This window comes from Branchiostoma belcheri, unplaced genomic scaffold, assembly GCF_001625305.1.
Source record: "Branchiostoma belcheri isolate BF01 breed outbred unplaced genomic scaffold, Haploidv18h27 scaffold8, whole genome shotgun sequence".
Classification (NCBI taxonomy): domain Eukaryota; kingdom Metazoa; phylum Chordata; class Leptocardii; order Amphioxiformes; family Branchiostomatidae; genus Branchiostoma; species Branchiostoma belcheri.
The window spans coordinates 4,842,934-4,855,797 of NW_017804464.1; the positions used below are offsets into that span (position 1 = coordinate 4,842,934).

At 42.6% G+C, this 12,864-nt stretch overlaps 1 protein-coding gene across 2 annotated transcripts; it reads left to right on the forward strand.

Moving 5' to 3' along the window:
• The first annotated feature begins 38 nt into the window (after positions 1–38).
• Positions 39–9,521, forward strand: LOC109486120 (L-dopachrome tautomerase-like). Of its 2 annotated transcripts, none has more exons than XM_019789819.1 (8): positions 39–85; positions 1,454–2,084; positions 3,976–4,084; positions 5,639–5,752; positions 6,137–6,373; positions 6,822–7,041; positions 8,316–8,503; positions 9,174–9,521. In XM_019789819.1, the coding sequence occupies exons 1-8, from the start codon at positions 54–56 to the stop codon at positions 9,425–9,427; spliced, it is 1,785 nt and encodes a 594-aa protein (XP_019645378.1). In that variant the 5' UTR covers positions 39–53; the 3' UTR covers positions 9,428–9,521. The 2 variants fall into 2 exon arrangements, with proteins under 2 accessions (XP_019645378.1, XP_019645379.1); XM_019789820.1 differs by lacking the exon at positions 39–85 and adding an exon at positions 983–1,023.
• Positions 9,522–12,864: the final 3,343 nt, after the last annotated feature.

A 12,864-nucleotide genomic window follows, 5' to 3' on the forward strand; every position in this document is an offset into this window, starting at 1 on the left:
TGTGACTAAACACATGGTGCCAAAATGTCAATCCGTATCAACCCTTGGTATTTATGCAAACACCTTCGCTGAAAAGGCACAACAAGTCAGTGTCAGCTTTCTCACGATATATATATAGTTCACCTGTGCCGGTCTATAGCCTCCGTAGCAGGCTTATAGAACTGGGAGTTTGGTGGTCTTCGGCTGTTTTCTGATTAGCCCAGTTCTAAATAAAAAGGGTAATTCAACCAGGCCGGCTATGTTGTCTATATGAAATCAGAAAATAGCACATAAAAGCTCCCAAAGACCATGAAGACCCCGAAAAAAAAACAGTTTTTGGAATGCTATGGAGGCTAGTCGGTATGCGAGTTTAAAAAGTAATGAACCTCGTATGAAAGGTTATTTTTTTAAATCTCCAACAATGCAAAATATCTTATTCTTCGTGTTGATTGATAACAAAGACAATAGGAAGTATGCAAACAATCCGATGGTTTTCTCGGGGTAGATTCAGATACAGATAAAGATATATATAGAAGATATGCCTCTGGCATTACAAAATCCGGAAATTAGTGAAATAATTTTATGAGTGAACAGATTTTACCGCATACTTTTCGAGCACTTTTGTGACACTGCTGCCAATCTTAAAGATAAACCTCCTTGCTGTATGCGACTATTATGTAAAATCCTCAGACATTTTGTCCACAGATGGCTGACACATCTTTGAGTTTTTTTGTTCAAACATCTTATAGCCTGAAGAGACTAGCCTCTGCCAGGCTTTGGGAGGCGGCTGGAAAGACTAGAAATCGGCCAAATAGAGAGATAGCATGCCAGGGAAGTTGGTCCGGTAGAGAGAACAGTTTACCGATCCTGTTTGGACTTAAAAGATATGGCGACCCCGCACAGGCTTCGGGTGCGGCAAACAGTTCTCTCTACCGGACCTACTCCCCTGGCATGGTCATCTCTCTATTTTGGCCGATTTCTACTCTTTCCAGCCGCCTCCCGAAGCCTGCTAGAGGCTATGAACAGACGACAATGCAGGGTCAGGTCGGTCTATCAGTTTGTTTGTCGTCGAAGTCACGGCAGGGAGCATTTTCCAGCCCAGGGCGTCATCACATGACAGTCATGCGGTAACAAGGGTATTCAGTACCCGGTAATTATTGAACAAACTCGCGTTGCGTAAATTAACCAAGAACATTGATTACACAAACAGCATGGTAATTTTCTCTTCATGCTTCCTAGTTCCTCAATTCTTTCATCTTAACGTGTTCAGCACAAGTAAACATTAGTTTTCTTCGTGATAAAGCTGGGACATTTTAAGACGTTTAGAGCAGAAAAAAAAGCATTTAGTGACTTATTGCGTGAAGTCGTGGTCTTGATTACAAAACATATCTATCACAGCATATCACGTGGTCCCGACAACGTGTCATGATTTGCTTTGTGCTTTTCTGTAAACCTCCTTTGTCTTGGATATCAGACAGACAACACGTAGTCGACCGTGGACAGAACTAGTTCAGAGACACAAGAAGGAAGATCGGAGTTTCCGGAGAGAAGGCATCCCTGAGAATCCTGAGATGTTTACGGTGTATGTATCAGCGGTGGTGCTGGCGGCTTGTCTTGTGGCTGTCCCCGTATCGGGCCAGTTCCCGCGCTCCTGTATGACTGTAGACGGGATCGTGTCTAAAGAGTGTTGTCCTGAGTTGATCTCTCCGGACGGACGGAACCTCGGCGTGTGCGGAGAGAACGCCAGCCGGGGCTCCTGTCAGGACCTGGCCGTCCCCGACATCCCCCACAACCCGGAATATCCCTTCACCAACGTGGACGACCGAGAACGATGGCCCAACAAGTTCTTCAACCGGACCTGCGCGTGTCAGGGCAACTTCTGGGGCTACAACTGCGGCGAGTGTCGGTACGGCTGGACGGGAGAGAGCTGTGCCCAGCCGGCCCCGCCAGTCTTACGGAAGAACATTCAGAACTGTACGGCGGAGGAAAGACGGCGGTTCGTGGACGCCTTGGACCAGGCCAAGAGAAGCGTCCATCCTGACTACATCATCTGTAAGGAACACTGGCTCGGTTTGCTGGGACCAAACGGCACGGAGCCGCAAGTGGTGAGTAACAGAACACTCTTATCTTCATATGTTTTAAAAATATACAAAAAAGTACTTAAGGACTGACGCTACATTTCTTGCTGTGTTTCTTACATTCAGCTTTTCATTAAAACAAAGGAGCCTAAAATTTAATAATCGCAAGTAGTGAGAAATGTTTTCTGTCCGGTATTATTACCTTAAGGTACTGTGAAAACTCACTTAATTTATAAATTTCACCTGTGTGTTTCAATAAAGAGGTATATGGTAGCTTATAGACTAAACGTTTTTTTCTAATTCTCAAAGATTGTAACTTGCTAATCATGATGTATTTGTTCCACATTATTTTTCGTTTATTCTTTTGATTACATACACATAGAAAGGTCATATTAGGTCAAACCCCCGGGGCTACAGATTCATTCAATATAATCATGTCACTTGTGTAACAACACTTGTGTAACAAGTGACAGCCCAACAGAATTTGATAGTCTCAGGTGGAAGTACGGTAGTCTAGTCAGATAAACTTGCAACCCGGAAAACACGTTCTACTAGTATCATGTTCTTCTACTAGTACATGTAATTAAATACCTGAGTGTGTGTTTGTGTGACAGCTTATTCCTCTTTTGCGAGGAAAAAGGGAAACCTCTTTATGATTCAAGATCGGTGACATGTCAGGACTCGAACCCAAGACCTCTTGGTTCCGAGTCGAGCATGCTGCCTCTGCGCTACACGACCCCACAAGTCTTTATGCACTGTACTTAGCTGAAGTTGTGGCTATCGTATACTACCTCTTGTTCTTTGCTGCTCTGTCTTAAGGTATTTGTCCCTAGGAATGCCTAATGTAACAATGAGCAGTTTTGTACAATGTAGCTAGTCAGGCATGTCGCCTCCTGGCTGACAAGAGCGGAGCGTAGGCTTTTAAGAATTTGTCTGTCAAGTTATTGACAGTCACGCGGCTTGTGTAATTGAACCTCCTCTGGTAGTCTCTACCAGACTAACCAAGCAGGCTATACAGGAGAATATTTGCCAGCTCAGGTGAGTTTGGCCGCCTTAGGGTTTGACTGACTCTGACACTGGCAAATTTTACTCTCCTCTTTGCCAAATGTTACGATCCGTATTCCCGTAGAGAGGCCTGGTGGAGGCTACTCCTTTGACACCTGTGCCCCACAAGTGGTGTGGGTGGGGGGTGGGATATAGCTGTGCTATACTTCGAGTTGAGTGGACTAGTGCCCCTGCATCAAGGTCTGATGGCAGACCGTCCTTGAGCACCCATCAATGGTTCGATAGAGCAGACAACCATCGACAAACAAGCGTACATTGGAGATAACAACACCAGGAAGATCATTTCAAAAAGAGGGGGGAGATCTTGTAGATATAGAGGTAATATGCATTGTAATAACGAGGTAATTCTTCCCTTATAAACCAGTTATCTATCCTAGTGCATTTGGCCTACATAAGGCTTGAATATGCAATAAAGTTTATTGTCATTGTCAAGTCGCTGTACTTTTGTTGTGACAATTAACTTTCAGTTATAAAGAAGAAAAAGAAGGGCCCAAGAAAGAAGGGCCCACGATAGTGCCTTGTGGTACCTCGGATATAACCTTGGTCGATTGGGATCCTTGGCCATCAACAACAATTTAGTAATTTGTTTTATTGCAAGCTCGTGCCCGAAGGCTAATTGCAAATACAACAACAATAATAACAAGTAATACTTAACCAGACACAATAAATAAAAGCTACTCTTAACAACTACTACTGGGTTTGACTTCTTTTTTGGAGACAGGAAAGACAAAAGATCCCACTTAAGCTTTTTCTGTAATGTGTGGGTTTTCGGATGTTAAGAGAAGAGTAGTTGAACAATAATTGTCTGGGTCCTCTACATATGTAAGAAAGTGTTGTTTATTTTTGTTTTCAGGCAAACGTAACGATCTATAACCTGTTTGTGTGGATGCATTACTACGCCGTCAGGGACACACTACTGGGCCCGGGGCAGCCTTTCAAGGCTATAGACTTCGCACATGAAGGTGGGTAGCACGTTTTCACTTCCGGCGAGATTGTTTAGCCTCTATCAGGCTTCGGGAGGCGGCTAAAAGAATAGAAATTGGCCAAAGAAAGAGATAATATACCAGGGTGTGGCAAAATACTCATGGAGCAACACCCCTGGTATATTATCTCTCTAAATGACCAATTTCTACTCTTTCAATCTGCCCCCAGAAGCCTGGTAGAGGCTTGTTATGATTTGGGTAGTGTTTGTATTTGTAATTCGGCATCGGTAACTCCGGAAGCTATGAATCTTCTCCAGGTCTTGGGCTATTCAGGACATGAATACTTTTGCGTCCCCTAGCGGCTTCCCAAATCACTGCAGTAGAACTTTTTTTCTATCTCATGTTCTGTACAGGCTATGGTCACGGTTCTTGGGTGGTAGATAGCTCTAGAGATCATTGTTTACAATTAATTTCTATATGGATCCATCGCTTTCTTGGAATCTCCATGTTAAACACCTCGTGGCAAAACTATCAAGAAATCTAGCCTATGTTAGAAGATATGTGTGTTACATGCCAGATGCTGTGTGTAAGGTTGTAATCCAAGCTTTAGTGCTATCAATCTTGAACTACTGTTCACCTATACTAGCTAGTGTTTCAGAGTCATGTACTAAGAAGATACAAGTTATACAGAACAAAGTCTGCAGGCTGGCTCTGAAATGTTCGTTCGATACACCAGTTGTCAAAATGCACTCTGATCTTGGTTGGTTATCGGTGAGAAATAGATTTGATGTCAGTACTCTTAAGCTATTTTTCAAGATTGTAACCACAAGTGAGCCACAGGAGATCTATAAATCTCTGGTACCGGTTCATGCGTCTCACAGGTATTCCACTAGGCAATCAGTGCACGACTACTCATTGCTCAAACCTAACAACAATAGTGGAAAGAGGATGTTTGTTTACAGATCTGTAAAGTTGTGGAACGCATTACCGAGTGAAGTTAAGACTACTGTACTAGCAGCTGATGAGAGGCAGTTCAGGAAAATGACACGTCAGCTTTATGGAACTTAAAGGCTTACCCTGACAATATTGTATATATTCGAAGCAATTTAGTAACTCACAAGTTTTATTGTTGATTTTAGTCATAATTAGTTAAATGACCTCTGGCCTCAACCTCAATTATTTTAATGTGTAATTGCAATGATTGTATGTATTCAGTGCTGGTATTTTATGTGTTGTACTGTTGTATTTTATGTGTTGTACTGTTAACGAGCCCTGGAAGATTAGCCCCTCATGGGGCTAAAGGGCATCTCAATAAATCAAATCAAATTAATTTCAATATTCTCGACGTGCTCATCGCAAAAGACATGTAACACATGGGTGTAGCGGTATCATGAGTAGGGGTGGAAGAGGGACTAGGGAAAGATGGAATAGTAGAAAGATGGGAAAGAGTAAAAGGGGAGGGCGAGTTATGAAATTAGCACTATCATGAGACAGTGAGGAAAAGGTTGATGGCAACTTGTTTGTGCGGCTTCGTACGAATTTTCCATTCCGTTCCTTCCAACATTCCTTACCTGTTTGTGTTCCTGCCTGAAGGTCCCGCCTACAACACCTGGCACCGGATGCACCTGTTGTGGCTGGAACGGGAGATGCAGAAGATGTTGGGAGATGAGAGCTTCGCGCTGCACTACTGGGACTGGTCGGTAGGAGGTGCGTGTGTACATTTGTTCTCATGTTCAAGTCTGGAACCGAGCTAGCCTATATAATGGTCCTGGCAACAGTCTGGTACCCAGGCTAGCCCTGGAGCCGACGAGATAGCCTGTATACTGTCCCAGGCTACAGTCTGGTACGTGGGCTAGCCCTGGAACCGACGAGATAGTCTGTATACTGACCCAGGCTACAGTCTGGTACCCAGGGTAGCCCTGGAGCAGAGGAGCTAGCCTGTATACTGACCCAGGCTACAGTCTGGCACCCAGGCTAGCCCTGGAGCCCTGGAGCTAGCCTGTATATTGCCCCATTCCATAGACTGGTATCCAGGCTACTAACGGCGGTTTCTACACCTCCATCTAACTTTGGTTCCGGCTGGTTCCCTAGGTACGGAGTGTGACGTGTGTACAGACGACATGATGGGAGCCCGCCACCCCCTGAACCCGACTGCCCTGAGCCCCGGCTCGCCCTTCTCCCGCTGGCAGTCCGTCTGTATGAGTCTGGACGACTACAACCGGCTGGTGACGCTGTGTAACGGGACGGACGAGGGGCCGATCTTCCGCAACCCCGGCGGGAACGTGGACCGGCCAGCTGTCAGGGTCCTGCCTCGGCGAGAAGACGTCGGTAAGGAGAGATTTACCTTTCGGCAGAGCAAGAAACAAAAGTCGCCAAGATGCTTTTTTGAGCACCTCCCTTGTTTAATCTCATCTCCTGAGAAAGTTGCTTGAATACTTTTCCTATAGTCTCCGTGCATATCTTTTGGATGCTGCAATGCAAGGCAGTATCAAATTGGCCAGGCAGTTATCCAACACGCCACGGTTCATGGGCAAATGGTGACTCGGCTGGCCCATTCAAGATCGTCTCCTGCTATTGAATGTATTCCTATTATATAATGTACAACATGTTATAAATAAGCATTCACATATCATACAATATTAACGTTATACAAATTGTATTCGTTAAACTCTCGGCAATGTATTTAAAATTCCTCTTGTTCTATTCGTTAGTTAGTCAGTTCACCTTTCTCATACACATTCAATTTCTCACAGCAAAACTTTGTCATCTTTTCCAGGGCGTTGTCTGGACATACCCGAATACGATCGTTTCGACTGGACCAAAGTGGCCGGGGGGAGTTTCAGGAACAGTCTGGAGGGGTATAGTGACCCTGAGGGAACGTACCATCCCGACATCCGCTCCCTGCACAACCTGGCGCATCTGTTCCTCAACGGCACGGGCGCCATCACGCATGCGTCAGCTAACGACCCCATCTTTGTTCTCCTTCACTCTTACAGGTGTGTGACGTTTATAGTAGAAATAAAGTCCAACTAGAAAGGTAACATTTGCAAAGCAAATGCATAATGTTTATCTTAGCATATGGTCTGGTCTCTGTTAATTCTTACTCAAAGACATTCACATATATGGAGACAGGAGTCTAAATCCTTCCTACTATAAAATTGCAACATGATGTAACCCAACACCAGTTACCATGGTGAGAGACAGTCTGGTCAGAGGCCAGTGTTTGGAACGGAAGAAGAAGACGAAACAGAGCAAAAAACAATATGTTTTCCTTAGGTAAACATAAAAAGATTAGAATCAGTGCCCACCACTTGGGAATCGAAAAAGGGCAATATATGAATTCGAAACTACCTTTGTCTGAGAGGATTTGTAAATATTTTATGATGATATCAGAAACCAATTATTCCCCATCGTGTCTAAAATGCACCCCTACTTTCACACTATCCCCCACCAAGAGAATACAATTTTATAAAACGGACTGTCCAACCAAGTAACGAGTTTACATTCGAATTTCTACACTAAGTTAGTGATATCATAGTTTGCATCTTCTCACAAATATTTATAAAACGGACTGTCCAACCAAGTAACGAGTTTACATTCGAATTTCTACACTAAGTTAGTGATATCATAGTTTGCATCTTCTCACAAATAGTTGTCGGACGACATACGCTCGAACGAGGAGACATTCTGTTTGCTTCTTTAGTCATGTCTTGTGGCCTGTCAGCGTGTAGACTCTTGTTGTCATTTTGGATGATTTTTTTTTATTCATTCACATGAAAAAAGGATACAGGACATGGTGATGCCTCACTCAAGTGGAAAGCACTTATGTTGACGGCACCACTAAATAAATACATATAATAAAGAAAAGAAACAATCGCAACTTTAAGACAGGCAAAAAACAGTAAATACAAGAAATTCAAGAGCGCAGGTCCGGTTCCCCACCCAATGATAAATGATGGCAAAGAGGACACAGTACATAAATAACAAAGGGGGAAATTTAAATCTTTTAAAAACGTTCTGATGTGGTGATGAAGTTTTGGGTAAGTGTATTGGAGTTAACAACTGATGAGAATGCGGTACTTTTGGATGATTGGTAAAAGTGTACTTGCTGAAATGCAGTGATACAGCCATGGCAGGTGACTGAAAGGTCAACCTGGTTGACCGACATATCACCAACCGATTACCCAATTAAAGGCAATTACCCCTTCCCCCCTCCCAGGGTAATTGACCAATTAAAGGCTATCAAATTCCTTGCGTGTCTTTTCTGTAGCGACGCCATCTTTGATGCATGGTTGCGTCTGCAGAACAGCTCGTCGCTGATTGGCTATCCAGAGGAGGGCGCCCCTATCGGCCACAACCTGAACAACACCATGGTGCCGTTCTTGCCTGTGATTCGCAACGCTGATGTGTTCCAACTGTCGGAAGATTTGGGATATGCCTACGACGTCTTACCACAGAGTAAGTACTCATTCGTATCTTTTTTAAAGACATCGATATTAACTTTTCTTCCCATGTTCCCAGCACTGTCCCAAAAATAAATTTTAATTGTCCCGAAGTGAGGATGAACTGTCCCAACCTGTTTTTTGGGAAGTATTTTATGATTTCAACTTGACATCAACTTTATTTTGTTTATGCTCACTCCCACTTGTGCACTATAATTACAGTGTAGACAGGAAATTTTGGGGGGACTTTTCCAGATCCAAAAGCCGGGACATGTGTCTGATAAACAAAAGAAGGGCTGACATTCTTATGTTGATTATTTTTCTATTGTCCCAAAAAAATGTTCCAAAGTGTCCTTTTAGTTGTTCCAGCCTAACTTTTAGTGGTCAGTGGCCATCGGACCACCTTCAATTTCGAGCCCTGTACTTTAGTTTAGTAAGTAATAAATATAAGTAGGAATACTTTATTCAATTTGTGTCGATGAAGGCTAGGCATCTAGGAACTCAAGGAAGTGTTAGCCGTTACTAAACAATTGGATAGGTTTTCCACTTTTGGAACATATCCAGTTGCTTGTGTAACAATTTCTTGTGTAAGTTGTATTGTAGCTTTTCAACTCCCCTCTCGCCCTTTTTGTTTAAATAGGAGAAATGTGTAAATGATATCAATTTTCTTTTTCATTTTCTTCAAGGGATCCCGTCCAACCAGCCTTTGTCTGGGATCGAGATCTTCGGCATTGCAGTCGGCGTGGTCTTCCTCATCGTCGTGGTGGTGTCGGTAGCTTCCGTGTCGGTTCGGGTGCTGTCGTGTCGGCGTCGGCAGGGCCGGGACGGACGTGGCGTGTACGAGCCACTTGTCCGTGATGACGTCAGGACGGGGAGACAGTACACAGCGGAGGGGTCTGTGGTCTATACAGACGACCAGGTCAAATACGAGGGGAACTGAATTTTTTATGAAGCAAGTTTAAACTGTAACACAACAAATTTGACTCACACAAATTTTAGACTGTACAACTCCAGTCTTTGTCAAGGAATGAGCAATCCACCGCTTCCGTGACGTCACGCAGATAACACACGTGACTCCGTGAGCAGTCGATCATAGGTTGCAGAAAGTCTGTGGCGCCCCTCGTCTCCGTTGAGGGATGATTGCAATGTCCTGATATAGATGGCCTCTTTAATCCCTCGTGCACTTGTGTTGGAAATTACAGTTTAAACTTGCTTCATAATGATTTCTACCAACACAGATGAACTTTCAAGATAGGAACTGAATTTGCTGTAACAGTTCTTAATTTGCTCTTTATTTTTTTCATTCCCGTTGTGTAAAGTTTCAGTGTTATGTGTTCTAGCATACATTACTTCCATGCCTTTTGTTAGCTTCATGATTAATATTTAGTAAGTTTCAAGGAGGAGGACATTGTATATTCTTTAATTAATGTTTTCTATGTATAACATGCAGGGGTTGTCACAAGTCATTATGTCCAATTAATGTACTTAAAAATGTGATATTCAAGTCCATTGAAATAAATTCTGTTCAACCAGCACAATATTTAAAGCAGTTGCTGTTGTGAAATAGTTTATTGAAGTTAAGGATGTTGGATCATACAAAACAGAAGAAATAGACAACACCATAAATTAGTGTCAAAAACATTGTCCGTATGTGTACGTTGCTACTACATGTATGCATCATTCAAACAGAGTTTTATATTTGAACATCGGCAAGTATAATTCATTCAAGTATCCGGGAGTTTGTCGCCGACGAACTATAGGCTTAAAATGACATCAAACACCGCAGATGCGTCTGATTTTCAGTCGGCAATATCGTCCAGTTGTGAAATACATTAATATATAAACTATCATGCTTATAAGAGTCAAGACTACCACGGTAGACACCATCGTTGAAACAACTATGACGACTCCATCCGCCATACTTGCCGGCAAGGGCCTCCCTTGCGTTGATTGGTTGATTTGAAAATCACGTGACCTTACGTCGGCGCCATGTTGTTTCCCACCCAGTTGGCCTATTCTCATGATCTCCGTTTTCACCGAGTCATTCTCCTCAAGTAACAAGGAATGTGGGCTCTTCTTCCTCCTTGCTAGTATCTCCTTGAAGATGTTGCTGAAAATTTGCTGGGAGTCTGGAAGTGCTGCTTTTGTTGACGAGTTGTTCTCTCCAACGGCAAAGACTGGAAGTAAAACCACGAGAAGAACGCATGACTGTGCCTTCATCATAACCGCGGAAGTTCAGCTCTCGATCAGATTCGTATGACTTGGGTGGACTTTCCGCCAGTCGAAATCAGTTCCGTGTTCCTTCCTGTTAAAAATGTTTCATGATCAAATATCACTTGTCAAATATCAAACAAAGTCGGCCCCAGCAGTTCCAAAAAACGCTGCTAGGGGACCACATCTATCGTTACAATTCATCTTTACTTTTTGTAACTGGTAGCCATGATTTTTTGACGTCGGGACGTTTTGCCGCAAAGACGACGCAAAACCTCAACTCTTAAGAATAACAACATGGAACTATGACAATAGATTAGAGGTCTAGTCGCTACAAACTGGGATTCGAAGTCTTTTGATTGGTAGTTTTGTCATTTTGTATGGTAGAGGTGACGGCAAATCAGCTGGCGGCAAACGGCCGATGTTAAAAATCCTAAAATGTTCTACCTTGAAACTACGTTAAAACCTTATACAAAGTAGCCTGGCTAACAGACCTATTTTAGGTCCCGGGTTACGGAGAGGATACAGAGTCGGAAGCTAAAATAAGTCTGGTAACCAACCTAACTTCCTTTCCTTATCTTACGTACCTTGAGAATACAACGGAAGAAACAATTTCTGCAGTCTGGTCGCAAAACTAAATGTAAACCGCGTTATCTAATGCGTTTTGGAATATACTTTGTTCAGAATAGCTTATTTACTTTTGTCTTGTGTGATGTTGTGACCATTCGAAAATTATAACGTTTGCAGTCTTTCCCGGGTTGTTCTAAGGAACATTGGGGGGGGGGGGGGCTTCGATAGGTTTACGTTACATTTATAAATTTAAATAAACAATAACGTAACAAGAGATGTACATCTTGAAGGGTGATATAACTATGATGGTTACAGTTTAACCTGTCAGAAACTGGGTTCGGCAAGTTCAAAGCTCATCTTGGCCAGATAATTGATTAGGCCATGTTAATTTGATTATATGGATGACATCCAAGCGCGCATCAATTTTCGTCCGTTTACAAAAAAAAAAAAACGTTTTCGACCATACCGTAAATCGTACAAAATGAGCCAATATATGTCGTAATAAACAGTCGTATGTTGCAAAAAAAAAAGTATTGGAAAACGATACTAATGTCATAGAATGCCGAAATCAATATTCAGGAAAAGAAGAAAATGTGACGAAATGAAAATGAGGAGTCTATCATTATTCCCCATACCATACTCAGTGTGTATAGTCATTTCGTCAACCTTCATGACCACCTAGATTCCATTTTGATATGTATGAGTTAGCTGGTACTGCTATGGAGAAATATGTGGATATCTAAAGAAGTCACTATGAATATGACCCTGCCGCTATTCAAGCACCTTAGACCAGCCACAGACTAAAACATATGGACAACAAATCGAACCATTTTCTGGTGTATTTCTTGTTTCAATATTCATTTTGCTTGCTTTCTTGTTTCTCTTTAAAATGTCACTGTGCTAGGACAATTCCTGGTAAAATTGTTTATAATATGCTTAATATTGTAATATACTCTAGTATAAGCCAAACATTAGGATACATAGGACTAATACAATTCAAATGACATGTACATAAATAGTAAATACAATACTAAAATATTAAAATGTATGCCAATTCTGAACATTTATGGTTACTAGTGCAAAAACTACATCTATGCAATGTCAGGTTAGATGATTATACAGCAGCTTTGTCAAATAAGCTAGTTGCATACTCAGTGTGATATATTATTGGTAATCTGCAAAGTCGAATGGCCCCTGAGACCTATATACACAACAAGACTGGCAATGAAAACATACATTGCCATGGCGACTGTGGTTGCTGTTAGGGTTATTGTTTGATTTCATGATTTCATGATTTTGAGGAAGGCTTTAAGTCCTGACAGATACAGTGTACTCCTCCCCTGAGCGTATAGTGAACGAGCCCCGGGGTCACAGAAAGTAGGGCCATCTGGGGCAGACAGATCTTCAGCGTTCCAGGAATGTGGGCATAGATGTGGGTCAGAGAAATGCCTGTAGACATTCCGCATACTCCTCCCCTGAGCGTATAGTGAACGAGCCCCGGGGTCACAGAAAGTAGGGCCATCTGGGGCAGACAGATCTTCAGAAATGTACAGGTATGTACAAAATGCCTGTACAATTGTACAAATGTACAGGTAT